This window comes from Brassica napus, chromosome C9 (assembly GCF_020379485.1).
Source record: "Brassica napus cultivar Da-Ae chromosome C9, Da-Ae, whole genome shotgun sequence".
Taxonomy (NCBI): Eukaryota; Viridiplantae; Streptophyta; class Magnoliopsida; order Brassicales; family Brassicaceae; genus Brassica; species Brassica napus.
The window spans coordinates 39,509,023-39,536,820 of record NC_063452.1 but is presented as its reverse complement, the minus strand read 5'-3'; the positions used below and the strand labels follow the sequence as shown (position 1 = coordinate 39,536,820).

Genomic DNA, 27,798 nt, shown 5'->3' with positions numbered 1-27,798 from the left:
ATTATTGGAAACTCTTCAATATCTTTCTCTCTTCTCTGTAGTTCTTGTCATTTTTTACCAATTTCTTTTAGTATGTAATGAAATGATAAGCTTGAAGATAAACGATTCCCTTTCCTTCGATATTCAAATCACAGATAAGCTTGAGCTATATATATTTCAACTCTTGCGACAAAAATATATTAAGTAGAAAGATTCTTCTCCTCTGCCTAAAAACTGAAATATATAAGGGATACAATTACAAAGTACTCCTACCAAGTAATTATATCCAAATAGCACGTTGAATTGGACTATATGTATAGGTGGTCAACAGATGACAAAAAAAAAAAGTATAGGTGGTCAACACTAGCAGCTCGTCTACTAGAAATGATGATAACTAAATAAAAACCATTGGATTACTCATATCTGCAAGACTTGTAAAGAGTGGCATCGACCCCGTTACTCTCCGCGTCTTGATCTTCTTGATTTCTCCACACTTTTAGCCACACTTTCCAATCAATAGAACTTAGCATCAGTTGCATAACTTGCATCTAATACGTCGTCTTTGTTTAGTCCTGATGTGTTGATGTTGACCTCTCTACTCTTGCCCCCTTCAACAAGAAATTCTAAACCCTAAATCCAGTTTATGCGTGTGACTTCGATCAGAAGCTTCGAACTCCTGTTACATTATTTTCGTCTCAACCACAAGCCGAGAGAAGCCGACAGCACAACCTAAACAAACAACGAAACTGCATCTTTCAAGCTTTTGGACGCAAGACTCGATGGTTGTTTATTACCTTTGTCGGAGAGTTTGGACTTAGAATCACTCGTGTGGATGCCAAAGTCATCTTCACTAAATAATAGCATCAACGCATAAACCAATTCAAGTAGCATCTTCGATTTTAGTTTCCAAGAAAATTCCATGTCGCCAACATAACTGAGTAGAAAGATTGTAGTTTTTGATTTGGGAATTTCGGAGAATAAGGTGTGGCAATTGGGGATTTGAGGGAAGTTTATGTTAGGCAAAAACGATATAGTTTTAGTGGGTAACGGTGTTAACATGTTTTTAACTGTTGACTTTTGAGGTGTTTAAATTGGCTTGGTCAAACGAAGTTTGTGATTTAAATGGAAAAAGTTAAACAATTTGACGTTATAAAAGTAATGAAAAAGTCTATCTTTATTCATAGCATAGAGGTTCTTTATATAGGAGATTACACCGTCATAGATAAATGTAACGATTACAAATCATAATATCTTGGTTATGAGTCATCCACAATTTGGTTCATAACACTATCCATTGGATACCATAACCATTTAGAGCTTATAATGTGCTTTAATGTTGCCTCATTAAAACCTTACCAGGAAAAATTGGGACAAAACCATGGTGAAGGAAAAAGAGTACAACACACATTACTCCCCCTGATTTGGACATTACTGAAGGTCCCTTGGACCTCTCCAATTTTCTGCAATCCGTGGGTGATGAAGATCTTGGGCAGAATATGCTTCGTCCTCGAACATGATAGTTGGTTCTTCTTTACCATCGGCCATGCCACAATCTGATCGAACATATTGAGTCATCGACCTCAAATACACACACACGAAATCTTGGATGATTTTGCTGTGATATGCGTGTACCACCATGTGTAAAACATAACCTGTCTGAAAACAAATCAACAAAACCAAATAACCTCTTTTTGGGCTGGTTAGTATAAAATAAACCAAAATCAAAGGCTTCTTCATCATCTTTCTTATGGACCAATCAGATCAGTGTCTAAAACAAGACTTCTGCATCGTCCATCTCAGGACTAAATGGACTTCTTTATCGTCCACCTTTGGACTGAATGGATCAGTGTCCAAAACAAGTGATCTCACGCCCATGTACTAGATAATGGGTGAGACTGGTCCATATTAAATCTCTTGAGTACCCTTTTTTGTATATAATATTTGATGCACAAAGATTTCATTGTTAATGTACTCAAGCTGTAATCCCAAACAAAACTTTGTTTTCCAAGATCTTGCATCTCAAACTCTTTCTTGAGATATTCAACTGTTTGGGAAATTGTATCCAGAGGTTCCTGGGATATCCAGATCATATACTTTGATGATTATCAATATTGTTCTCGAGAACTTGTTGTACTTTCAGCTCAATACCCTCTAGTACTTTCATTATCCAGTGGACCATATAAATATGCAGTCACTACCTCAATTTGCTGCAAGTCTAATTTTCTCTCTTATATAGCCAGACTTATGAGAAATCTAAAAGTAGTTGCATCCACCACATGGGAGTATGTCTCCTCATAATCTATTACTGGTCTTTGTGAGAATCCTTGTGCAACATCAGCTTTATATCTCACGATTTCTATTTTCTCACAAGACCCATTTATATCCACTGGTTTTAACATCATATGGGGTCTTAATCATATGGTCAAATACGTCTTTCTTCTTTAAACTATTTAACCCCACGTTTCCATTCAATCCAATCTGTTCTACGAGTGCGCACTCTTATATTGATGTGGGTTCATGATCTTCGCTTATATTCATAAATTCAAGTGCTACCTTATATGCAAATAAATCATCTTATGTCGACATTCCTTATTGGTTCCATTATGTTCCAGACATGATATAATCGATTGAGATTCATTATTATCAGGACCTTTAATACTTTGCAGCTTGGCGTCCCAAGCTACATTGTTTGGTACCTGTACCTTAGAGCCGGCCGGCCTTATCTCCATGTCTAGGATGGTTTCCTTAGTAACCTCGGATTTGGATTTTGATTATCATTCTCTGCACTTTTCTTTTGTTTCCGAGGATTCTTATCGTTTGGAACCTATTTAGTCTATCACGTTTCATACGTTGTCTAGACTCTGTAGCAACTTGACTGTTTGACTGTGTCTCTTCTTGGACATCAAATTCGTTGGTGCTTTACAAGCTGGTTTATATATGACTTAGTCATTCCTTTTCGGATCAGCAAATGTGTCTGGCATTTGATTAGCTAGCTTTGTAAATGTATAATCTTTGGACGTCTATTTCACATTCTTTAGTCCGGGGATCTTGCCAAGACATTGATGGTTGATTTCATTCTATTTCTTTTACCATTCTTTTACCAGCTTTATTATTTTTTTCTCCTCCTCGTCTTAAAATAATATGTGTACCTGGCCTCAAATATAATCACCCATAGTTGGCTCAAAGTACTTTATTATTGTGGGAGAATCATATCCAACATATATCTCCATCCTCCTTTTGGGGTCCCATCTTAGTTCTCTGTGGTGGAGCAATTAGTACATAGACAGTACATCCAAAAGTCTTATGATGGGGTATGTCTGGCTCTTGACCCGTTAATAATTGTGATAGGGGATATCTATGCTCACTAAATGGCCTGATGCGTATTAACTTAGGTGCATGTAAATTTCGTGTGGCCCAAGCTGTGAATGGGAGTTTTGACCTCATAAGTTATGGTCTATCAATCAGCTATTTGCGTTTTAAAAGATTTCGGCCAAGCCGTTCTTGGTATGGACATGTATCACAGAATTATCCACACTTACCCCCATGGACATACCATAATCATTTAAACGCTTGGGACATCTATTCACCAGTATTATCTAGACATATAGTCTTTATTTATGAAAAAGGGGCTCGTAGCCGTTTTACTGGTGATGGTCTAATGAGTTTCTCTTGTGTACATGCTACACACGTGAGATTCTTTGGGATAACTCTTCTTATCTTTTAATGTGTGCCTTTTGAATATCAATTTTCGCATCATGTTTGGACCAGGATGGCCAATCCGGTCGTGCCATAAAGTGTATATTTTCGCAGGCTTTTAGCCTCTATCATACTGATCTATGCATAGTCTAGGTCAGTAGAGAATGCAGGTATAGTCTTTAGGACTTATTATGGCCTTGGGAGATTTTATACATATATCTGAAGGAACTCTTTGTTTCCTTCGCCCATTGTTTCAATATGGAAACTATTCATTCTTATATCTTTAAAACTCAATAGGCTGCTCTTGCTCTTTGAGCTGGGTAAATATAAGGCATCACTGATTTCTAAATGCATACCCTTAGGCAGTAATATATTAGCCTAGCCATAGTCTTCTTTCAGACTGGCGATACCTGCTTTAGTACTTATATTGGCGTTTTTCAGTGTACTCATATAGAAAAATCATTCATTCATTTAATCTAAGCAGACAATGTAATAGAAATAAATTCAAGGAGATAAATATTAGAGAAAGCATACAAGCAAAGCAATCACACAAGTTTGATGTCGAAATCAGATTATCAACTTGATTCTTTTAGGCAATCATAAGTCTCATATTCCATAAGATCATCTTGATCATGTCAAAATTATTTTCACCATCTTTATAGACCAAGTGGATTTCAGGATTCTTCCCTTTCAGACTCTCTTTGATAGAAGTCACAAAAATGTTTGGGAGTCCTTCATATCTTAGCCCAATGGTTCCCCATTCCACATCTATGGCACACTGATTTGGTCGAGCTTTATGGTTTAAAGGATATACTACGGCCACTGCCTTGACCATGGCTCAAATTGGGTTGATACCCACGGCCTCTGCCATAGTGATTCCCACGGCCAAATGTGTTATAGTGGCCATGGCCACGTCCTTTCCACCCTCCACGGCGATGACCGTGTGGTCTATCATTCTGGATGTGGCCTTATTGGTATCAGGTAATGGGGTTAATCCAGGACGTCTCAATTCACTGTTTCTCATCAGTAATCCATTATTTTGCCCAGCTAGCAATAGACTCATCCACGGACTTATAGTCCTGGATTCTGGGATTCCTCCAATCAAATAGGGCATTTGGTAATAACACCGTTCTTTGGTGATCATATCTCGATTTTTAACTATGTCCAAAGGTCTAGAGGATTCTCTATAGTCAGATACTGATCTTTGAGACTCTTAATAAGATGATGGCTAATAATTAATATTGCCATGTATCAATCTTTCTCATTGGCATTATTGCCTTCTATGATACATTCACCAAGTCTTTTTGACTTTAGGATAATCTTTGTATCCAATGCCCATCGTAAATAATTATCTCCAGAGAGATTTAGAGCAGCAAAATCCAGGTTGATTTTCGACATCTCAACTCATATATCACTCAATATTTAGGTATAATTTTCATGCGGCCTTACTCTTAAAAACAATCAATTCGGATTTCAATCTTGTGAGGACAATGAGACTATCAATCTTAAAGGCATTTAATCAATCAGTCAATTTCTAGCAAGCCCCAGCAATACTATTTCTATGTGCTCATAATATTATGGTTTATCAAGACTAGTAAAAACGGATTCAATTAATCATGCAATTAGAGTTTAACAATCAATGGATTTTAGCAAGACTAGTAAAAAGATTTATTAATCACTCAATCAGTTTCAAAGTTGATTTTAGCAATTCTAGAATATAGATTTCAAGCATGAATTTCAATGAATCAGTTTCAAGGTTGATTGGTATTTAGTATAAACCATGTGTAAAAAATTTATCTAGTATCCGAATTTATCGAACCTCAAAAACATATAATCAGATCAATCAATTTAATCGAACTTAGCATACAATCTTAAACCTCAAAACATTAGATTTTATCATGAATCTATCAACCTAGCATACAGATTCTCAATTCTCAAAGACATCCAAATCAGATCAATATAACCTATCATACGGATTATTTAGGATTTCTATTTAAAACAGATCAGATTACAAAACTATTAATCCTAGCAGATGATATTAAACCTCAAGAATCATGCAATCAGATCATTCGGATTTTAAACAAGTAAACCTCAATCAATCTATCAACCTATCGTATTATATAAGAAAAGCAAGCTAGCAACCTATCGGATTCAATCAATGTTTTAACAGGCTGGTCGGTTTAAACAATTTTAAATCAGATGAACAATTAACCAAGCAGGATGAGAAAATAAATCTATCAATTTAACGGTCAAACAATTCTAGCAACATAGCATCAGATTCAATCAGATTTAAAACCTCAATGATCAAAACCGAAAACAGTTTTGATTTCAAAATATTCGATTAGGGTTTTAATATGTGATTTGATAATTATAGTATAATTAATTCTGATACTTATATTATTTAGGGTTTGTAGATATAAGGTTAGGGTTTATCGGATTTTAACTTGTAAAAACTGATTTGGGGTTTTAATCATGTAGAAACATGATTTAGGGTTTGGGGTATCGAAATTTTAGAGCTTCGATTTACTCAATTAGGATTTTTGATCTATTATCCTATGGTTTTGATTCATAAAGATTAGGGTTTTAGGGTTTCATTCTTTATCAATCAATCCATGTTTGATTATGGGTTCTTAGGTTTTGAATTACCTTTTAACCTTAGATGATTGTTGAATCGGACCACCAAAGGAGTTTAGCCGCGAGCTGGACATGAACGGGACGCGAGCTGGAATGGATCAAGTCGCTTCTATCGGGTCGCGGACGTCCTTTGTTGCTTGATCGGGAACGCCTTGATCGTCAGACGCGAGTTGTCTGATGCTGTCGCGAACGAGGAAGAGGTCGCGTGCTGGAGCTGCTCTCGGGTCGCGAACGTCTGAGCTAGGATCAGGAACGTCTTGGGCTGAACCTGATCGGGGACGCGAGCTGGAACAGATGCGGGAACAAGAGACGCGATCGGGGTTTAGGGTTCGTCGGATCGCCGGTTAGGGTTAGGGTTTTAGGGTTTTTTTATTTGGGTATTAGCTTAGGGATTTCGAGTTTCGTGCTGATAACGTGTTATAAAATTAATGGAAAAGTCTATCTTTATTCATAACATAGAGGTTCCTTATATAGTATATTACACCGTCATAGATAAATGGAAAGATTGCAAATCATAATCTCTTGGTTATGAGCCATCCACTCGTTCATAACATTTGAGATTTAAATAGTTCACTAATGAGTTAGAGATTTTATTGGCTTAGATTTGAAAGTTGGAGATTAATAAACATTCCTTTTTAAATTCTTTGTTTTTATGTTTTATTAATACATTTCCTAAAATGATTATCAATTACGAAAATCTGTAACAATAATTTAAGAAAATCAATTTCCCATTGCTTTATTTAGTTAAAGAATATCCCTATGAACTAAAAATCCAATCAGGCTAATATTCTGCGATTTTCTCTTAACCCATATAGTCTTTCACCCTTGATATTCCTATATAACCAGAATAAATATAAACCTCTCTATTCCGAAAATACGACCATAAATCTACATGAAGTATATTCTTTAATTCAATATATAAGCACACATTAACTTAAAAAAATACAGTAGCAAGGAGACCCATCAATGGTATTTATATGTATATATATGATTCTAAAATATATATACTATTAAAACATTATTTCTGTTTTTTTCTTTATTGAAAAACTAAATTTTACCTAAAATGCTTTTACTTTTCCAAAGAAATTTTAATTCTCAATAATAGCATATTAGCCTATAACTACATATGCAGTCCAAACAAATCATGGATTTGAATCATAATAATCAAGAATATTCATTAATTAAATGCTCAAATTTAAAAACCATAAGTATCATTTGACAAATCATTTTATTATACACAAATGAAATCTAATCTTAAATTAGTCCATAAAATCAAACTTTTAGTGGTCATACTTAATCATACACATAAAAATCATAAAGAACTATATCTTTTTGAAAACCCATTATACACATACAACATTTTAAAAACAACTTTAGCCAAATGTCTTTATTCTTTACAACATAATGTACTACAACAATATGACTACAGTCAATCAAGATCGCATTAAACTCGACCACATTATATATCATATCAAATCATTTTTATAAAGACTACTTCCAACTGGTTAATAGCGGGTTTTGAGTTTTTATCCGATTTCTTTCAGATTTTTTGTTAACGATTTTTTCATTAAATCTGAACCGGATTATATATGTGGTGATGGGTCTACTGGTTTGACCACGGATCTGTGTCGGATATGAAAATATTACTTGAAACTCAAACATTATAAAAGTTATAAATCATGCAAATTTTATCAAAACAGTCATAAAAATAAATATTTGTGCTTTGAAAGAACGGGTAAAAAAATAGTAGTAGCTTCAAATTCGAATTGGGATAAAAATTAGTGGAGATTAATGGTTAGAAATATAATATAAAATATGACAAGATAAACTCATTTTCAATTTAAAATCGATAATTCATATTGTTACTATATTTTAATAATGAGAACACGTTGTTCTTCGATATATAATATATATACTATTAAATCATACTTATCATGCTTAAATATATTTTGAACAATTACCATCCTTTGAAGAAAAAAAATGATAAAAACATAAAAGTTCAATTGTATTCAAAACAAAAAATAATGGTAGTTTTAATCAATTTTGGATCAATAAATGAAAAATAAATCTGCGTTTTCTAAGCGCAGATCAAAATCTAATCCATTGGCGCAGGTGAACTGAGATAGGTGATAGAAAACAGCGGCCATTTCGGTTTAGCCCCATGTCGGTTGCTTCTCCCACACACACCCTAACTTCTCATCAGTCAACAATCAAATATCTTATTCCTCCTTTTGTTTCTTTTTAAAATATATACTCAAAAAAAAAATTATATATTAAGCCTTTTATGGTTGCAGGAACAGAGACGAAGCAAACCTAAAGACAATTATGTGGACGGTGGAGAGTATGTCAAGCCAGAGGATTAAAAAGGTGTTGTTTGCAAGTGAATTGAAGGATTTTTTTGGGGCTATCAATCGGCCTAACGCTTGGCCAGCTTTGAGATTGTTAGGAGCCTTTGTGGTATTGGAGAATGGAAAGTCAAAAGTATAGCCCGGCTAGAAGTGTGATTCAAAAGAATTTGGTCCAATCTTTATGTTATGACAAGCAGGCCCGGCTCTTGGGTAGTGCGCATGGTGCATTTGCACTAGATCCAGTTTGTTTTTACAATTTTTAGGTAAGAATATTGTTATAAATCATATTGTGGATGTCCATAACCAGCCCATACTAGAGAGAGAGAGCCAGCGGCCATGAGAGAGAGAGAGAGAGAGCCGACGCCTAGAGAGAGAGACAGCAAACCCTAGTTTTCTTTTTCCTTATTAGATTAAGATATGTACTCTTTCCATATTTGTATTTCCTTTCTTTAGTCTTTCCATTATTCTATGACGGTGTAATTCCCTATATATAAAGGGCTCTTTATGTTTATGAATAATACAGAAAACATAGATTCTATTCTCTAGTTTCACAACACGTTATCAGCACGATAGAATCTAAATCCCTAAGCTAAAACAAACCGCCTAAAACCCTAACCCTAATCGGCGAACATCCTTACCGGCGAACCATCCTAATCCCGATCACGAAACCTTACATCCCGATCCTTGTTTGCAATCTATTTCCGATCAGCTTCAGCTCAAGGCGTTCCTGATCCTAGCTCAGACAATCTCGGCTTGTTCAACCTCAGCTCGCAAACAAGACGATCTCAGACAGCTCGCGGACAGCTCGCGACCCGATCAGCACGTTGTACAGCTCGCGACAACATCAGCTCGCGTTCCGATCAGTTCCAGGTTGCGGTTCATCTCTTTGGTGGTCCATTCAACCCTACTCGAGGTAAAGGTAATTCGAAACCTTAAAGAGAACCCATAACCGAATTTGATTGTTTGATAAGAATCGAAACCATAAAAACTACAAACCCTAATAGTATGATCTAATGTTGAAATCAAAACCATAGGGTAATAGATCAAAACCCCCAATGAGTAAATCGAAGCTCATAATCATAAGTTCGATTCCCTAAACCCCAATTGATCTAATGATCAAAATCGTTTTCCTAATACCTTTAGCCGCATACATGCATAATGCATGCTGTGCATGAAATCCATTAAAACCCTAAAGCTAATGCATAATCGATTTTATTCAAACTCTAATTAATCTTTGAGATCGAAATTGATTGTTTGAATGATTGTATGTTTGGATATAGTATGCTAGCCTTGATTAATTAAAACCGTATTGAATTTGATCACATAGAAATCGATTGCTAGGATTGATAATCTCATTCTTGAATTTGGTTGTTTGAATTGATAAAACCGATTGAATGATTTTCAAATTGAAGTCGTATTAATTGTTTGATCGAAACCCTAATGTCTTGAAATTAAAATCGAATACTATCTTGTTTGATTGATTAAAACCGAATGCTTGAATTGAAATAGAAATCGCTTGCTAGGTTAAATGATTTATGCATTCTCGTCTTGATAATGATCCGGCTAGTATTGATAGTTTTCATACATTCTCGAATGAACCCTAATTGTTGCATTGCTCGACTGTTTGATTGCAATTACACATTGAACTCTTAGAAAACCGTTTGCTAAGATTGAAAACGAATAACCATTGTATTGATTGCATTGAAACCGTTTGCTAAGATTGTAGCCGTGCGGCTTGTTTGCATCATGCATGCATAATAGTACAAACTGATTGCATATAGAATCTGAATGCTAAGATTGAACATGTATGCATCATATACGAATGACATATTTGCATCATACCTAGAATCCGGATTGCTTGAGCATATAGATTGCATTCGCTTGAACACTTTTAAATCTAAATTATGAAACATATGATTTCAGATGTCAAAAATCAATAACTTAGATTTTACTGCCTTAAGTCTCTCTGGAGATAATTACTTGCAATGGGCACTTGATGCTAAGATTATCTTAAAATCCAAGGGACTCGGTGAATGTATCACCGAGGGCAATAATGCAAGTGAGAAAGATAGATATGGAGCTATATTAATTATACGCCATCATCTTATTGAGAGTCTCAAAGATCAGTATTTGACTATTGAGAATCCTCTAGACCTTTGGACAGAGTTGAAAACGAGATATGATCACCAGAGAACAGTGTTATTACCAAAGGCTACGTATGATTGGAGGAATCTCATAATCCAGTACTTCAAGTCCGTGGACGAGTATAACTCGGCCCTGTTTAAGATAGTTTCTAAATTGAAACTGTGTGGTGAGGATATAACGGATAAGGATATGCTTGAGAAAACCTTTTCCACCTTCCACACAATCAATGTGTTATTACAACAGCATTACCGTGAGAAGGGCTTCACAACTTATGCTAATCTGATCTCTTGTCTCTTGCTCGCTGAGCAGAACAATGAACTGTTGATGAGAAACAGTGAATTTAGACCTCCTGGAACAAACCCATTACCTGAGGCACATGCGACCGTAGAGGCTAAGAAAGAGTCGAACCATGTCCAGAGTGATAGCCAACACAACTGTGGCCGTGGAAAATGGCATGGACGTGGTGGTCGAGACCGAAACTCGTTTGGTCGAGGCCAAGGCAACTCATATGGCCGTGGCTCCTATGGAGGCCGTGGACATGGCCGAGGCTGTGGTACATCTTTCAAGCCACAAAACTCGACCAAATCCGTGTGCCATAGATGTGGTATGGATAATCATTGGGCTAAGACATGTAGGACTCTCAAACATCCCGTTGACCTCTACCAAGAGAGTTTGAAAAGGAAGAATCATGAAGCTCATATGACTTATCAAGATGGTGAAGATGATTTCAATCATGAACGAGACGATCTTATGGATTATGAAACTTCAGATTGTTTAAAAGAATGAAGTTGAATTCGACATCTATGTTTTCGTGTTCTTTGCTTTATGTTTTCTATGTTTTGATTGCTTTGAACTTATTTTATTAATGAATGAAAGTTTTTATATGAAGTCTCTAAAGTATCATTCCGGGTATAGCCAGTCTCATAAAGGGCTACGACCAGGCTAACATCATGTTGCCTAAGGGTATGCATCTAGAGATATCTGATGCATTGTATTCACCCAGCTCTAAGAGAAGCCTATTGAGCTTTAAAGACATTCGAATGAATGGCTTTCATATTGAGACTAAGGGCGAAAGAAACAAAGAGTTCCTTCAGATCATAGAGATCGGCCAAGGCTATAAGAAAGTCCTAGAGTCTATACATGCGCTCTCTACTGGCCTTTTACTATGCTAAGGTCGGAATGATAGAGACCAATGCTGGTGAGTTCACGTCCCAAGCGTTTAATGATTACTGTATTTCCATGGGGGTAAGTGTGGAACACTCCGTGGCACATGTACATACACAGAACGGCTTGGCCAAATCATTCATAAAATGAATTCAGCTAATAGCTAGACCATTGCTTATGAGGTCTAAGCTTCCGGCCACAGCTTGGGGACACGCGGTCTTGCACGCGGCCGAACTGATTCGTATCAGACCGTCTAGTGAACATAAATATTCTCCATCATAATTGCTTACGGGTCATGAGCAAGACATATCCCATCTTAAGACATTTGGCTGTGCCGTCTATAATTGCTCCACTACAGAGAACAAAGATGGGACCTCAAAGGAGGATGGGGATATATATTGGATATGATTCCCCCACGATTATAAAATACCTTGAGCCAACTACGGGTGATTTATTTAAGGCCAGGTATGCGGATTGTCACTTTGATGAATCCGAACATCCAACCTTAGAGGGAGATAGCAATAAGCTGGTAAAAAAAAGATTACATGGAATCAAACATCCTTATCTTGGCAAGATCCTCGGACTCAGGAATGTGATTTAGAAGTCCAAAAGATTATACATTTACAAAAGCTAGCTAATCAATAGCTAGATTCCTTTGCTGACCCGAAAAGAGTGACTAAGTCATATATACCAGCTGCTAATGCACCAATCAGAATTGATGTTCAAGAGGGACACAATCAAGTTGCTACAGAGTCTAGACAACGTTTGAAACGTGGTAGACCAATAGGTTCCAAAGATAAGAACCCTCGGAAAACTAAGAAAGGTGCAGAGAATGAAACCGAGGTTGTTGAAACCCTAGACACGACCGCAGCCGTTCCTAAATCCCGGGACTTAACCGCGGCCGATCCCAAAAACCTAATAGCGATCGCGGCCGATCATGAATGCTTAGATGCGGCCGGCCCTGATGTATCTAATACTGATTCTTGGGACGCCAAGATTCAAGGTACTGAAGGTCCTGATAATAATGAGATCTCAATAAACTATGTCTTGTCTGGGATACAATGGAACAGAAAGAATGTCGAAATTGATGATATATTTGCATACAAGGTAGCACTTGAACTTATGGATTTGAATGAGGATCATGAACCCACGTCTATTTATGAGTGCACTCAACGATCAGATTGGATCAAATGAAAAGAAGCTATAAACGTGGAGTTAAACTCTTTAAAGAAGAGAGATGTCTTTGGACCAATAGTCCAGACACCATATGATGTTAAACCATTGGCTATAAGTGGGTCTTTGTGAGGAAAAGAAATGAATACGGCAATGTCGTGAGATATAAAGCACGGCTTGTTGCACAAGGATTCTCACAGAGACCAGGAATCGATTATGAGGAGACATACTCCCCTGTGGTGGATGCTACTACTTTTAGATTCCTGATAAGTCTGGCTATAAGAGAGAAATTAGACTTACGGTTAATGGATGTTGTAACTGCATACTTATATGGGCCACTGGATAATGAGATTTATATGAAAGTACCAGAGGGTATAGAGTTGAAAAACAAATCGAGTACTCGAGAACAACACTGTATAAAGTTGAATAAGTCACTTTATGGATTGAAACAATCAGGCCGAATGTGGTACAATAGGTTAAGTGAGTCCCTAGAGAGAGAAGGATACAAGAATGATCCGATCAGCCCTTGTATCTTTATTAAAAAATTCGCCCAGGGCTTTGTGATTATAGCAGTGTATGTTGATGATTTAAATATCCTAGGAACCTCTAGAGAGATTTTCCAAACAGTTGAATATCTTAAGAAAGAATTCGAAATGAAAGATCTAGGAAAAACGAAATTATGTTTGGGATTACAACTTGAGTATATTAAAGATGGAATCCTTGTGCATCAAATGACATATACAGAAAAGGTACTCAAGAGATTTAACATGGCCGACTCACACCCTTTATCCAGCCTCATGGTCGTGAGGTCCCTCGGCCTGGACACTGACCTGTTCCGTCCTAAGATGGACGATGAAGATGTCCTTGGTCCTGAAGTGTCATATCTCAGTGCCATAGGAGCTTTGATGTATCTGGCAAGTCACACGACCAGATATATGTTTTGCCGTGAATCTATTGTCTAGATTTAGCTCTTGTCCGACCCAAAGGCACTAGAACGGGATTAAACATGTTCTTCGTTACCTGCAAGGAACGAAAGACTTGGGTTTATTTTATACTAACCAAAACAAAGAAGGTTTAGTTGATTTTGCTGATGCAGGTTATCTTTCGGATCCACACAATGTTCGATCACAGACAGGCTATGTTTTCACACATGGTGGAACGGCCATATCATGGCGTTCCATGAAGCAGACGATCGCGGTCACATCTTCAAACCATTCGGAGATCTTGGCTGGTCATGAGGCCAGCCGCGAGTTGTTTAGAACAGGGGGAGTAATACGTGTTGTACTCTTTTTCCTTCACCATGGTTTTGTCCCACTAGGTTTTCCTGGTAAGGTTTTAATGAGGCAACATTTAAAGCGTATTACAACCCCTGTATGGTTATGGCATCCAAGGGGGAGTGTTATAAATCATATTGTGGATGTCCATAACCAGCTCATACTAGAGAGAGAGCTGGCAGCCATGAGAGAGAGAGAGAGAGCCGGCGCCTAGAGAGAGAGACATCAAACCATAGTTTTCCTTTTCTTTATTAGATTATGATTCGTATTCTTTCCATATTTGTATTTCCTTTCTTTAGTCTTTCCATAATTCTATGACGGTGTAATTCCCTATATATAAAGGACTCCTTATGTTTATGAATAATACAGAAAACATAGATTCTATTCTCTAGTTTCAAAACAAATATAAGGTTTTTTCTAAAAAATTTTAGGACTCTATTTTAAAAAGAAAATTTTAGGACCGTATTTTAAAAAAAATTATGTATCTTATTCTCATATAAATAAAATTTGCACAGGGCCCAATATATGATTGAGCCGGGCCAGGCGACAGGAGCCCCGGTTTGGTTGAATGAGGATCTTTTTGTAAATGTAAGAATTAGCCTGTGATGTGTTTTGGTGATGGCGGGGTATTAGGTTCCGGGGTTTGTTGCTGTTAGGGAGTGGTTGGGTCTGCTGGTTTTCTAAGAGGTGTAAGAGCATCTCCAATCCAAAACACTATTATAGTGTCAAGATTACATTATTTTAGTGTGATTTCAACACTAAAACTTTTTTCATCTCCAACCCAACTCCAAAACGCCATTTTAGTGTGATTTTTATACTAAACCTCTCCAATCCAACACTAAAAGTTACACTATTTTAGTGTAACACTATAATTTCACAGTGTAGAATTATACTGTTGCGTTAAAATGGTGTAATTTTTAGTGTTGGATTGGAGAGATTACACTAATATAGTGTGAAAATTACACTAAAATAGTGTTTTGGAGTTGGATTGGAGATGGTGCCATTCTCTTGTAATGATTTATGATAAATATAATCAACTCTCGATTGAAAAATAAAGAAAACAATATTTTAAGCTACAGTTGCTTCTATTTTTGCATATCATGAGTCCAGCGAAAATATTAGATATTATCCACTGCTAACTACAACTCACTACCATCTCTCAAAATATTCGAAACGAAACGTTGCTCCAGTTTCAAAGCTGCCAAAATTATTAAAAAGGGACAAAGTTTTCTCGGCTGATGGTCAAAACCTAAATGTTGATCTAAGTTTCCAAGATTCATATGTGAACTAAGAAATATAATTAAAAGGACTAATACGAGGATGAACTGGCAGACTGAACCTGAAGCAGGTGGTGGAAGCAATCGGCTGCGGTTGGACGGTTCTCCTGGTTCGGCTCCAAACACTTCCCTTGAAGTTCTCTCAACATCTTTGGCACATTAGTCAATCCACAAGTCTTTATCATATAACCCACTCCCCATACATCCACTTTCACCGCATGCAACCCTCTCTCCATCTCCGGAGCTTGCCTCCCATTCTCCTCCTCCTCTTCCTCGTCCATAGAGCGGTGCGGGTTAAGCTGCGGGGACTCAGCCGCTTCGTCAAACCCGCAAACAAACCATTCCGCGTCCGATGTGGTTGTCGTCATTTCCGCGCTTCTCATGACATTTTCCCATCTCATGTCGCGATGCATGAACGAAAGGTCATGAAGCGCAACAAGAGCTCTCGTCACACACATCAGAGACTCGATAAGATGATCAACATTACATGGTTTGACTCTTACTCCACGTGGCTTAAAACTCAGTGATAGTTCCTTCTCTCTTGCACTATTCAAATGCTCCGCGTGTGGAACTCTTTGGTCGAGAAAATCGTAGATTCCTTTCACTACACTCCATTTTCTCTTGCTTGAGTAATACTTAGTCACCGTGTTAGGGGTTATCTCGGTCACGAAATCTCTATGACTAATTCTCTCGAAGTCGTTGTAACATAAATGCCTCATAGTGCACCGATCTGCAAGCAAATGTAAAAGAGAAGCGAGACGGTAACAAGGAACCAAGGCCTTGATTCTGTCCGACGGTGAAGAGACGTCGAATGAATAAAGATCAGTGCAGACCACTCGGTCTTGCGAAGAACGGCTCAAAGCGCAGAAGGTTACGGTGAACCCTATTGCGTGGTAACCAAGAATGTAAGGAAGATCGTCGTACGACCAAAGAATCTTTTTGACCAATAGAGAAGAAGGAACAGCTGCACCTTCGCGTACCTTCTCGACCTCTTCTCCTCTCCATAATCCGAATCCTTTTACGAATCCCACAACGTTTGGCCACTGATCTTGAACGTTTTCAACAAAAGAAGACGAATCCGGTTTGCGCAAAACCACCATATCGCAAAACTTTGAAACCATCCGGTTAACGCAGTCGTCCCAAAGAGGGATCAGCGAGTCTTTGCTGGAGATGACGGAATTAGGGCTTAAGCGGAACATTACGGGGCTGATGATATCATATGTGATTGCTCTACAATCTAGAAGCTCCGTTGTGGAAGTGGAGAAGAAGAGCTCTTTCCCCGGCGGCAAGTCTTTGTAGACGTCTCGCCGGATAGGAAACCGGAGATTTTCTGGCGGCGGTTCTTGAATGTACCGTCCTAGCTCAAATAAGCTTGGAGGATTTGCAGCCGGGACCCGCAAGCTACTCAAGTAATGCTCTGATGGGTCTTGGAACTCCAATGTTGATATTGCTGTGTACGCATTTGTTCACTCGTTAATAATACAAATTAACGACCTTTAAACTAGGATTAGAAAAAGACTTACATTTGTTAATTGGCACTGCGAGTGGAAGCTGAGCTCGACCAATCGAATTTGCCATATTAACTGAAAAAATAATAACATATGAAGATTAGAGTTTTAGTTGCACACAAAAAAACAATTTACATTGGAGTGTGCATTGATTTTCCTCTTTAACGTTGTATATATTTTTTTTTACTAAAGCTTTATTAATCAAACAAACCTGCCATATTAATAGCAAAATTCTCTGGAATTATGTGCATTTGTCTCTATAGGATTATTCTTTACATTTTCGCGCTCTACTGTATAACTTTACAGAGAGGTTCAGTGGACTGATATCGTAGATCCATAATATTTCCTCGCTCTATAAGAGTGTAGAGAAGATTCATAGGATTGGTTTTCCTCTTCAATTAGTTTATAGTTTAACCACAAGATGAATGCATGTGTGTGTTACCTGAAGGTGAAGGAGCAGATGATGATGTTGACTTTTGTCTTCCAAAGACTTTAAGATGTTGACCAGAAATGAATTTATCCAAAGAGAATCCTCTAAGAGGTCCATCGTCAAAAGATTCCATTGTACAAGCCACTATGGAATCATCCAAGTAGGTGAGCTCGTCTGCATTCAAGAAACTCGACCCACTAACCCTAATTCTCCCATAATCAACCTCTCCTTCTTCAGCCCACAAGTTAACCGATTCCTCCCAGGTTAACCGTATTTTCCCAATACGACGAAGATCTTTTAAAGATGAAGAGGAAGAAGGAATCGTCTCAAAAGAAGGATTGAAGTATGACCTATTAGAGAATAAACCTGACCCTCTACCAATGTTGTGTGTATACGGATATTGAGGATGATCATCCCCAGCTATCGATAATGCTAGTCTCTTCCCTCTTCCTAAAAAATACATAATTAATTTTTCTCAAACATTATAAAAATAACGAAAAGTCATAATTATAAACAGATTCAACTTCATTTTTATCAATAAATAATACCAGTTTCAGCTCTTAAGCTTCCCTATTTATCAAAAATAATCTATTAAGACTTAAAACACAAATTATATTAGTAATTAATTTGAAATGGAAATTTCTAGTTAGTTATTGATATAATTTATGAGAAACTTTTGAAAATGATAGCAAGACAATTTAAAAAAAAATAAAATGCACAAGCCGTATGCTATAATTGACTATCAAATAACAATGCACCTTTTAACAAGTCAATGAAATAATAAATAAACAAAAATAGTAAAGAAGTAATAAAAAAGATTTTACCGATCGAAGTGATACGGTTATTATCAACATCATCGTCTCTTGAAGTCATGAACGGTGGATGAAGAATAGGAGGAAGCGTCTCAACAGAAGGAGGTGTTAAGGTAACGTCAGCCGGAGCTCCGCCAATACAACGTTTAATAGACAGAGCTCTGGCACGTGGACCCATGAAAAGAGCCAGTTCTTGGTACACTTCTTCGTCGAAAGAAGCGGGAAGTCGATGTTGTTTCCTCTCGTAAGGAGAGAGCCTGAAGTAACTCTTACCATATTTCTCTCTATCTCCTCCTTTCTCCCACTCGTTCACTTTCCTAAACTCACCAAGCATGTTGTCCCATTTCGTACCGGCGATTTTTGAATCCCGGTTTACACCGTTTCGGTTTAGGAACTCAGCTACTTCCCTGTCTTTCTCAGCCCGTGTTTTCCCTCTTCCCTCGCCAGACCCGGAACCAGGCCCGGTTTCTTGTTTTTGGTACTGGACTCTCCAAGCTTTTGCTAGCCATAGCATCTCGTGTGGTTTCCATACAGGGCTCACGTATTTCCCTTTTCTGAATTTATGTTGAAACGAATCCGTTTCGAGTTGTTGTTTCTCGGTGTTAATACCTTCTTGTTCCAGCGGTGAAGATGCGGCGGTTTCAGTGGAAGAGGCGGCTACAACGGTAGTGGAAGGGGACGGTAATGAAGGGAATGTGGCAGCAGTTGGTAAGGTGGAAGGTGACGGCAAGGCTTTCCATTGAGGTGGAGAAAGACCACTGGAAGAGATGAAACGTGGTCGTTTGGGGATGATCGGAGCTCCCGGAGAAGAGACGGTGGCGATGAAGATCGGAGAAGGGTGGAAAGATTGGTGATGGTGGTGGATGGGTGATGGGGTTGGAGTTTGGTGATCAAGTGAAGAATCTTTAGGCGAGGAGATTTGATTTGGTGATGGTTTTGTAGCATCTCCTTTTGTTGTCTCACCCATTTCAAGAAGCACTCAAATTAAAGAGTGGATTAAAAATAGCCCAATATGAGTTTTTATTATTAAAAAGAGAGAGAGAAGGGAGCAAGAAGAACCAGATAATCTATTTTGTTTGATCTTTTGAGACTCAAGCTGATTTAGTTTATCTGCCTTTGGGGGTTTATGAAGAGTGATGAGTCAGACGACTATTAGGGTTTCTTTTTAGCTTTTTGGTGGGCTTTGCTTTTTGCAGAGAAATGAAACGAGTGGTGATGTTAGAACAACCTCATTTGGAATTTCTGGCAATGTGAGTATCTTGTACCAAAAAATAAAAATAGCTAACAATATAAAAATGAGTGGGTTCTCAAATATGATAACTCTGCCCAAAAGTATTTCAAATAAAATTGCTTTTAAAACCAAAATATATTTAAAAACTTGTACTATTTTCTTATATGTAAACAGAAATTTAAATACAAATACTATTCAATTTTAATCAGTCTACAATAGTAAAATGTTTATTAGAGTAGGCTCCCTTTAAGGCTTTCGCTCTGTTGTTAATATTTTCAAAGGTAAATGATTTAAATATCACAAAAATTATGTTAAAAACAAATTTACAAGAAAATATTTAAATAGCATTAATTAAAAATAAAATGACTAAATTACTTGAAACCTTGAACCATTATCATAGTTTACCTCTTAAATACTAAACCATAATCACTAAACCACAAACCTAAATATAAAATTAAAAAGTATTTTAAAATTTGATGTAATGCTATTTCAGAAGAAACTTATTTTGTATGGTATTTTGAACAAAATGTATTTTAATACTATCATACGACCTTTCTCTATAAATAATAATATGTGACATTGTATAAATTTTTGCCAAGTTATATAAAAATATCGTAATTCCTATTCCTCTTCCTTTCTATGTTTTACTAAAAACCACAATAAGCTTTTGTTTCACCCAAAAAGACCAGACTGGAAAAGCCAAATTAACCTTAATTCTTTGACTCTTTATATTTTTGTTTGCATTTGCTTAAGTATATATTTGCAAATGAGTTATAATTTTAGTTTCTTAAATATTGATTTTGAAAATGATAAAAGGCAAAAAGATACATTCCTTAATTACAAAATATTTTAAAGTAATATAAATACAGATATAAAATGTTATAGTTTATTAATTCACATAAATATAAAAACACTAAATACAGATATTTATCTCAATCGAGTTTTTTTTAGTTTAGTTCGCAAATGATTTACAACAGTATTCAAATATTTAAAATGTTGTCAAATGAAAGATGAAACAAATATATCATTTCTTACATTTACACTTTCAAATGGAGTATTGTATTTTATCTCACATGATAAACACAAAGTTACGGTTGAAAACAATCGTTTCTCATTAAAAAACCAAAAAAAAAACAATCGTTTTCGAACTTATCTACAAAAAAAAAGGGCTTACAAATTTATATGACCGACAGTAGATAACAAGATACCATAGTTTTAAGAAATATACACTATTTTTGTGACCACACATTCAGGTAAATTATGTTTTATCTAATTTGTAAAAATGTATGTAACATTTATTAGTGATGGATATTTACAGTCATTAATCAAACAAAGCATGATTTGTTTAAAGTTAAATATAAAAAGAGATACCTGTGGAACCTGGCGCAAATATATACTACTCAGTTTTTGCTTAACGTTGATTTGATGTTTGATTTTGACAACTAGAAAAGGGTCAGAAGTCCATCATCATTGTCCTTAAGACTGCAAACGCGGCTTAAGAATTAATTTCTCTGCTTATTATTTTGTTTTGACATATTATTATAATAAGGTTTTTAATACTCCTATTTCTTTTGCACCAATGTAGAATCTTTGGTGATTTTTGTTTTTCGCTAATTGAACAAGAAATAAAAAATTAAAAAGAGAAAAGAATAATAAATGTCGGAGGAAAAAGGGACTGAGAGTGTGTGTTTTGTGCGATAAAAGGGAGAGGGGAAGGGATGTGGACACATCGGTTCCATGCTTCTGCTCCATTGACTCTCATGCCAGTTTTACCTTTTCCGAGCTCTTTAACTCAAATTGTTTATTAACTTTTATCAAATTATAACATTACTAAAAATACTCTAGTATTAAATTTATTTTTTACTATAAATAGTTACAACATGTATCGTTTTACCTTATATTATTGTGTTCTCCAGCTCAACCCCACTAACCAAAGCAATTAAACGGAAAAAGTTAACTATACACCGAATCGTTGTTAATTTTGTCTACAGCGTCAGCGGTGTCCAAGATCCAAAATTGTTTACCTAATTCTCAATCTACATAAATTGGTGATTAGATTGTCACGATGTTACATATAAATTTAATACGAAAATATTTGGTCGATTGTGCCTCAACTCTGGTTATTCCAAAAGCGCATATTTTCAGAATCGAGTGAAGGTTGGAGTGTGAAGATGAAATGAACGCTGGAAACATTACCCCGGCCCTTTTAGCAAAAAGAAAAAACATTATCCCGGCCTTGATTCGACCTATATACAGTATGTGTGAGTATGTAATTATGCCCGTCTCAATGTTGACTTTCCAAACTTGAATTTGTTCTGTTGGACTTTTACTAATGTGCTACAAGTAAATTAATCGATGATCTTATAACTTGTTTGCAAAAAAAGAAGAAGAAGATAATCTTATAACTTGAATATGATAAGTCCTTGAGGGAAATGTAATAGGGGTAAAACATATAGTACGATGTCTTAAATAACAAACCGTTAAAACACAGAAAACAAGTGAAAAATGATGGGCACGATCACCAAACCATAAAAACTCATCTCTCTGTGCTATATCTCCAAATTTAAAATTTAAAACCCTAGTCTCTCTTCCTATATATACTTTTTCTCTCTCTAGGTCGGCTGCTGCTCACCTAATTAACAGACCATACACAAGCACCTTCTGTCATCACTTTCTTGTCACGAAATTTTCGATGTGTTATACACAAAATTAATTTATTGTTTCCCCAAAAGGGCACATACACATGCTGATGCCTCATCAATGAAGGTAAAATTAGCTTTTCTTGTTTTAACATTTCTAGAAAGGATTTGTCTTTGTTTCCACATCTATTTATAGGGAGGCATCACTTTCTTAGTTCTATCTTCGACGGTTGATACTATATCGACATTTTTTCATCATTTTTTCTATGTTATCCGGAGTGTAGATTAATTTCGGCTTTAAATCACATACACACACACATTATAAATATCACCTTAGGAAAGTGAAAAGAAGAAAAAGTGGTGGAGAAAATCAATACGGTCTCCTTTACGGAGAATATATAATCATGACTATATAATATGCATGCTTATGAAATGCTAACATTAATAGCTAGAGTTTGTCCAAGATGTGGAGCACCAGAAGAGACTGTTACTCATGTTATCTTTGAGTGCCCACCGGCCTTACAAGCATAGAAACTATCATCAACGACGTCGAGTTCTCAAATTTTTCCGGTATCTAGTATTTATGCTAATATGGACTATCTTTTTTGGAGAAAGAATGGTATTCTGCAGCCAGAGGATGATAGAGATCCTTATCCTTGGATAATTTGGTACATCTGGAAAGTTAGAAACGATAAATTGTTTAGAGGAATAGACAGAGACCTATTGGAACTAGTCAGATATGCAAAGAGTGAGTGCCAAGCTTGGTACAATGCAAGAGACACTGTACCGGTCCCGCCACATGCACAGACTGCTGAAGAAACACAAGCCTTAAGCTTGGGTAATATTTGTATGGTGGATGGTTCATGGACCTCCACCGCTCAGTATAGTGGAATGGGATGGGTTTGGAAGGATACAACGGGGAAGATTCAACTCATGGGGTCAAGGAACTTGAGGAGGCGGGAGACAGCTTTACACTCAGAACTGGAAGCGTTACAATGGGCAATGGAGAGCATGATATAACACACGACCTGTCAGAGGTTTGGGACGGACTGCAAGGATCTGATTGCAATGATGGAACAGCCACAAGCTTGGCACAACTTCTCAACTGAGCTGAAAATCATTCAAACTCTTCGGTTGTGTTTTTCGGACTTCAAGATCAGCTACTTTCCAAGGACACATAATGAGATTGCAGATTTGTTAGCTAGGAATGCACGTTCTTTTCATAGACCTTTATGTTTTACTGGTTGTTCTATTCCGGTTTGGCTTCCCAGATCACCTCAAGTTTGACTAATAGAATAGCCGTTTGCTGCCAAAAAAAAAAAAAAAAAAAAAAAAAAGTTAGAGTTCGTCTTAGAAAAAATAAACATTATAGTTAGATAGAAATTGCTTTGCCTCGCGCTTATATGAATTTTGTTATAAGTAGAGAAAAAAAAAGAGGAATTGGTGTATTTTATTCAATGAAAAAGGAGTCTTTTATATAAGATTACAATAATTTGGGGACAAAGTATAACTTGGAGAACAAGTACACTTGACAATCAAGTAAATCTAAGACTTCCCATATGGACATCACATAATATTCATAACACTTCTCCTTGATGTCCATTATACCGAAGTACTTTCAAAACGCCATAGGTGTTGCCTCGTTAAAAATCTTACCAGAAAAAACCCAATGGGAAAAACCATGATTAAGAGAAAAAGAGTGCAGCGCGTAATGACTTCCCTTCATGTGTACATACGTCAAGATCTTTGAGATAACACACTCCGATAAGGTGAACTAACTTCTTGAAAGTAGTAGTGGTTAGCACCTTGGTGAATAAGTCAGCGAAAGTTTTGCTTGAACGAACTTGTAGAATACCTACATCGTCATTCTTCTGTAGTGCATGAGTCTTCATATGATTTGATCATTTTCTTGGATTCTCTTTAGAACAATGATAGACTTTCATCTCTGATATTGTAACATTCTCCTTGAGCGTCTATCTTTTGTGTGTTCTTTGTTGCCTCGTTAATACCTTGACATGGAAAAACCCAATGGGACAAAAACCATGATAAGAAAAAAAGAGTACAACTACAAACATCATGATATTTCTTCCCCTGGAAACAATATCTTCAGGATATGCATTCTAGTCAAATATATCTCTTTTAGGAAATTGAGCTTAGCAGAATAGCTCGTTTGATTTCTATAATATCTAGGATCTTTAGACTTCTGGTCCATAATTTTCTTTTGACTTAGACAACAAATTCTTAGTCTATCTGGACTTCATGCCAGATATCTTTACATACACTCGTCTAATCATTTATCTTGTACATACGAGTTATTCATGCTCTTATTATAAAAGTTACTTTTATGACTTTATCCCTTGTCATATGAAATCACATATTTCAATCATAAAAAGATTAGTAATTTACTCATATTACATTTTAAGTATGGTACTTCAAGACCAAACATGTAAAAGCTTTTAATATATATCCCATGAAAGCGAATTTGCCTTAATTCGATCGAATAGCTAGAGTTCCCGGGAACGTGGTTTTGATATCATCAATCCTTCAGAGATTTTATCTTTTAGGGATTTTATCTCTTAGGGATTATCAGTTTCCAGTGGATTGTATAATTCAAGTTCTTCCTTTATTGCCAGACTAATACGGAACATGAAAGTAGTTGCATCTACCACATGAGACTATTCATCTTCACAATCAATTCCATATTGATCATTCTTTGGTGCAACGACTCATTTCTATCCCACTTGTTTTACACCTTCTAGTGTATGGACTATTGGTCCAAATATCTCTCTTTCATAAGAGTTTGAATCTTTGTCTATTGCTTCTTTCTGATTTGGCCAATCATCTCTTTGTGTACACTTTTCAATAGACTTTCTTTCATGATCCTCTTTCTCATTCATCATATCAACTGCTACTTTGCATGCAAAAATATCTTCGACGTCGATTTGCTTATTGGTTCCATTTTATTTCGTGCATGACATAGCTTATTGAGATCTCTTCATTGTCTCAGGTACCTGAATTTCTTTAAGTCATGTTTAATGTCTCTTCTGGAGATCATTCAAAAACTTTATTGCCTCATTTTGACCATTATCAGTATATGATCCTTTTCATATACGAGGATTCTTATCTTAGGAACCAACATGTCTACCACGCTGCAGGCGTGACTAGTAGTTTGATATTGTTCTTCTAGAACATTTATTCTTATTGGAGCATTTAAGCTAGTATATGTGACTTGATCACTCTATCTATATGGGTCAGTAAATGTGTATAGCAATTGCTTTACTAAGCTCTACAACTGAATTATCTTTTGGACTTATATTTCACATTTTATTGTAGTCCGGGGATCATTGATAATTCATTTCAAATTATTTTCTTTTCCAACTATTTATTTTCTCCCTTTTATGTTAGAAATACTAATTCACTTTTAGCATTCATATCGAGCCTTACTTATATCCTTCAGGGATGGCTCTGGATTCTTAAGTATCAATGAAGATTCATATCCAACATATAATGCCAACCTCATTTGAAAATTCATCTTAATTAAAGCTCTATGGTGGAGCAATTGGAATGTATATTGCACATCCAACATTCTTTGATGGAAAATGGTTGGTTTCTGACCGAATACCAATGACGGGGAGAACCAGTGACTACTTGTTGGCTTGATGCGAATTAGTGTTGCTTAAAATATTTAACATTTATCCCAGTGATTTTTCTATAGTCGTCAAAGAATTTAAGAAGTGGATTCACCAGTATTATAAAGACGCATAGTGGGTGATCAGTCCACTAACATCTCCTTTATTCATGCCAATAACTTCATTTGGCCGGTGAAAACCGTATTACCATTTTATCTTATGAGTAAGCAACATATGTGAAATCATTCGCAAGAATCTTCTGGTTCTTCAATGAATATTCACTTAAATCATTATGTATCTTTTCGCATCATTACTGAACCAAAATGGTCTAACTGGTTCATGCCAAATGTTTTGTAAACTTCTGGTTTACTATAATTTTATCTCCATTACACTAATATTTCTGATTTGAAATGTATATAGCATTTATTTTGCTTATTGTCTCAACATAAGTGTCTCAAAATCCTACATATTTAATTTGAGAATGATTCATCAATCTTAGTTTTAGTGCAAACATAATCTTTTGGATGTTTCACTTATCATAAAATGTGAGATTGTTTAACTCTTTCCCTCGAGATAATAACACTATAGGTTTATCAATCTCGAATGAATCTCATTTTTGAATCAACAACATACCCTACATGGGTCATGTATTTTTCTTAGATCCTTCTAACTTTCGAGACTTATAAGAATACAATAACTTAAGAACTTTAAATTGCATTATTAGGATCTTTAATTTGCATTCTTAAGAACTTTAAAATGCAGTCTTATGTGCAGTAATACTATTTACCCTTATGGAGCATTCATATATCCTCTTTTTGAACACTCTATAAGCTTTATATTAGCTTGTATTGTACTCACAATAGTTTTCTTTCATCTTTAGATGAATGAAGCATATCTCTTCTTTACTTTATTTTCTCAACTTCAGGTGAGAGTATGGATTCTAAAAATAAACTTTTTGAATCTTGACCTTATTTATATCCACATTCACATCTACAATCACTTTTATGTTCATTTTCTTGAACAATACTATTTGTGTTGATTTTCTTTTCACAGTATAAATGTCATATTCTCTTTAAGAGATTAATGGATCATAATCAATTAGACGTGATTTATCATTTTACATTAATAGCTCACTATTTTTCTAAGTCTCAAGGATACAAGGTATAAGTATAAATTTCTTTAATCTCTTTTCTCAATCATGTGTCTGCTGGACAATATTACTTGCGTAAAAAATAATATTTTTCAATATATATGCATTATTAAAAATTTGTTTGAGAAATTTTACTTTTAAACTTAACATCCAACATATTTGGCTTTATTTAAATATTTCAGATCTTATAATCTTTAAATTGTAATGAGCTTTAGGTCATCATTTCAGGTGATAATACCTTGCTTTAGATTATGCTCCAAGTTTTATGGAACTTAGGTCAAGCCTTAAATTTAAAACTCTCACATGTACACCAATCGTAATGAAATATAATAATAACGCTATTTAGAAATATGTATCAACTGTCATCATAAACATTTTACTATATTAGAAAATAAAAAAAACTTGTAGAATAATTATTATATGTGTTAGTTTCCTATTCTCATTCTATTTAACAAGGTTTTTATCCAATCAGTAAACAAAATTGTTATCACATGTATCAACTTTCAAGTAAATTACTTTACCTATCAAACTTTTATCAACCTTATATATAAAGCATGACAAAATAATATTTATCTCGATAAGAAGGGAATGGAGTGGAGAACTGGAGAACTAACAATATGTTTTCAGCTGATTATGTTTTAATATAATATCTTCTCCTTAGTAGAAAATATATAATCCCGAAATACTTCAAATTTGCTCATACAAAATA

The 27,798-nt window shown here is 35.8% G+C and overlaps 1 protein-coding gene and 1 pseudogene across 1 annotated transcript; one reads left to right on the top strand and one right to left on the bottom strand.

Annotated features, from left to right (window-relative positions):
* Positions 1-385: 385 nt before the first annotated feature.
* LOC111206812 lies at positions 386-913 on the top strand (annotated as a pseudogene).
* A 14,552-nt stretch (positions 914-15,465) lies between these two features.
* On the bottom strand, positions 15,466-23,608 carry LOC106423678. The gene is made up of 4 exons (XM_013864447.3): positions 18,453-23,608; positions 17,641-18,078; positions 17,214-17,273; positions 15,466-17,140 (listed from the first exon to the last, which is right to left on the bottom strand). Exons 1-4 carry the CDS (start codon positions 19,405-19,407, stop codon positions 15,723-15,725), a joined length of 2,871 nt encoding a protein of 956 aa, XP_013719901.1. The 5' UTR covers positions 19,408-23,608; the 3' UTR covers positions 15,466-15,722.
* Positions 23,609-27,798: the final 4,190 nt, after the last annotated feature.

Coding starts and splice junctions, on each gene's coding strand:
- LOC106423678 (XM_013864447.3), bottom strand. CDS start 19,407: ATGGGTGAGACAACAAAAGGAGATGCTACAAAACCATCACCAAATCAA. Junction 18,079..18,452: donor TAACCGTATCACTTCGATCG/GTAAAATCTTTT, acceptor TGTATTTTTTAG/GAAGAGGGAAGAGACTAGCA. Junction 17,274..17,640: donor ATCTGCTCCTTCACCTTCAG/GTAACACACACA, acceptor TTATTTTTTCAG/TTAATATGGCAAATTCGATT.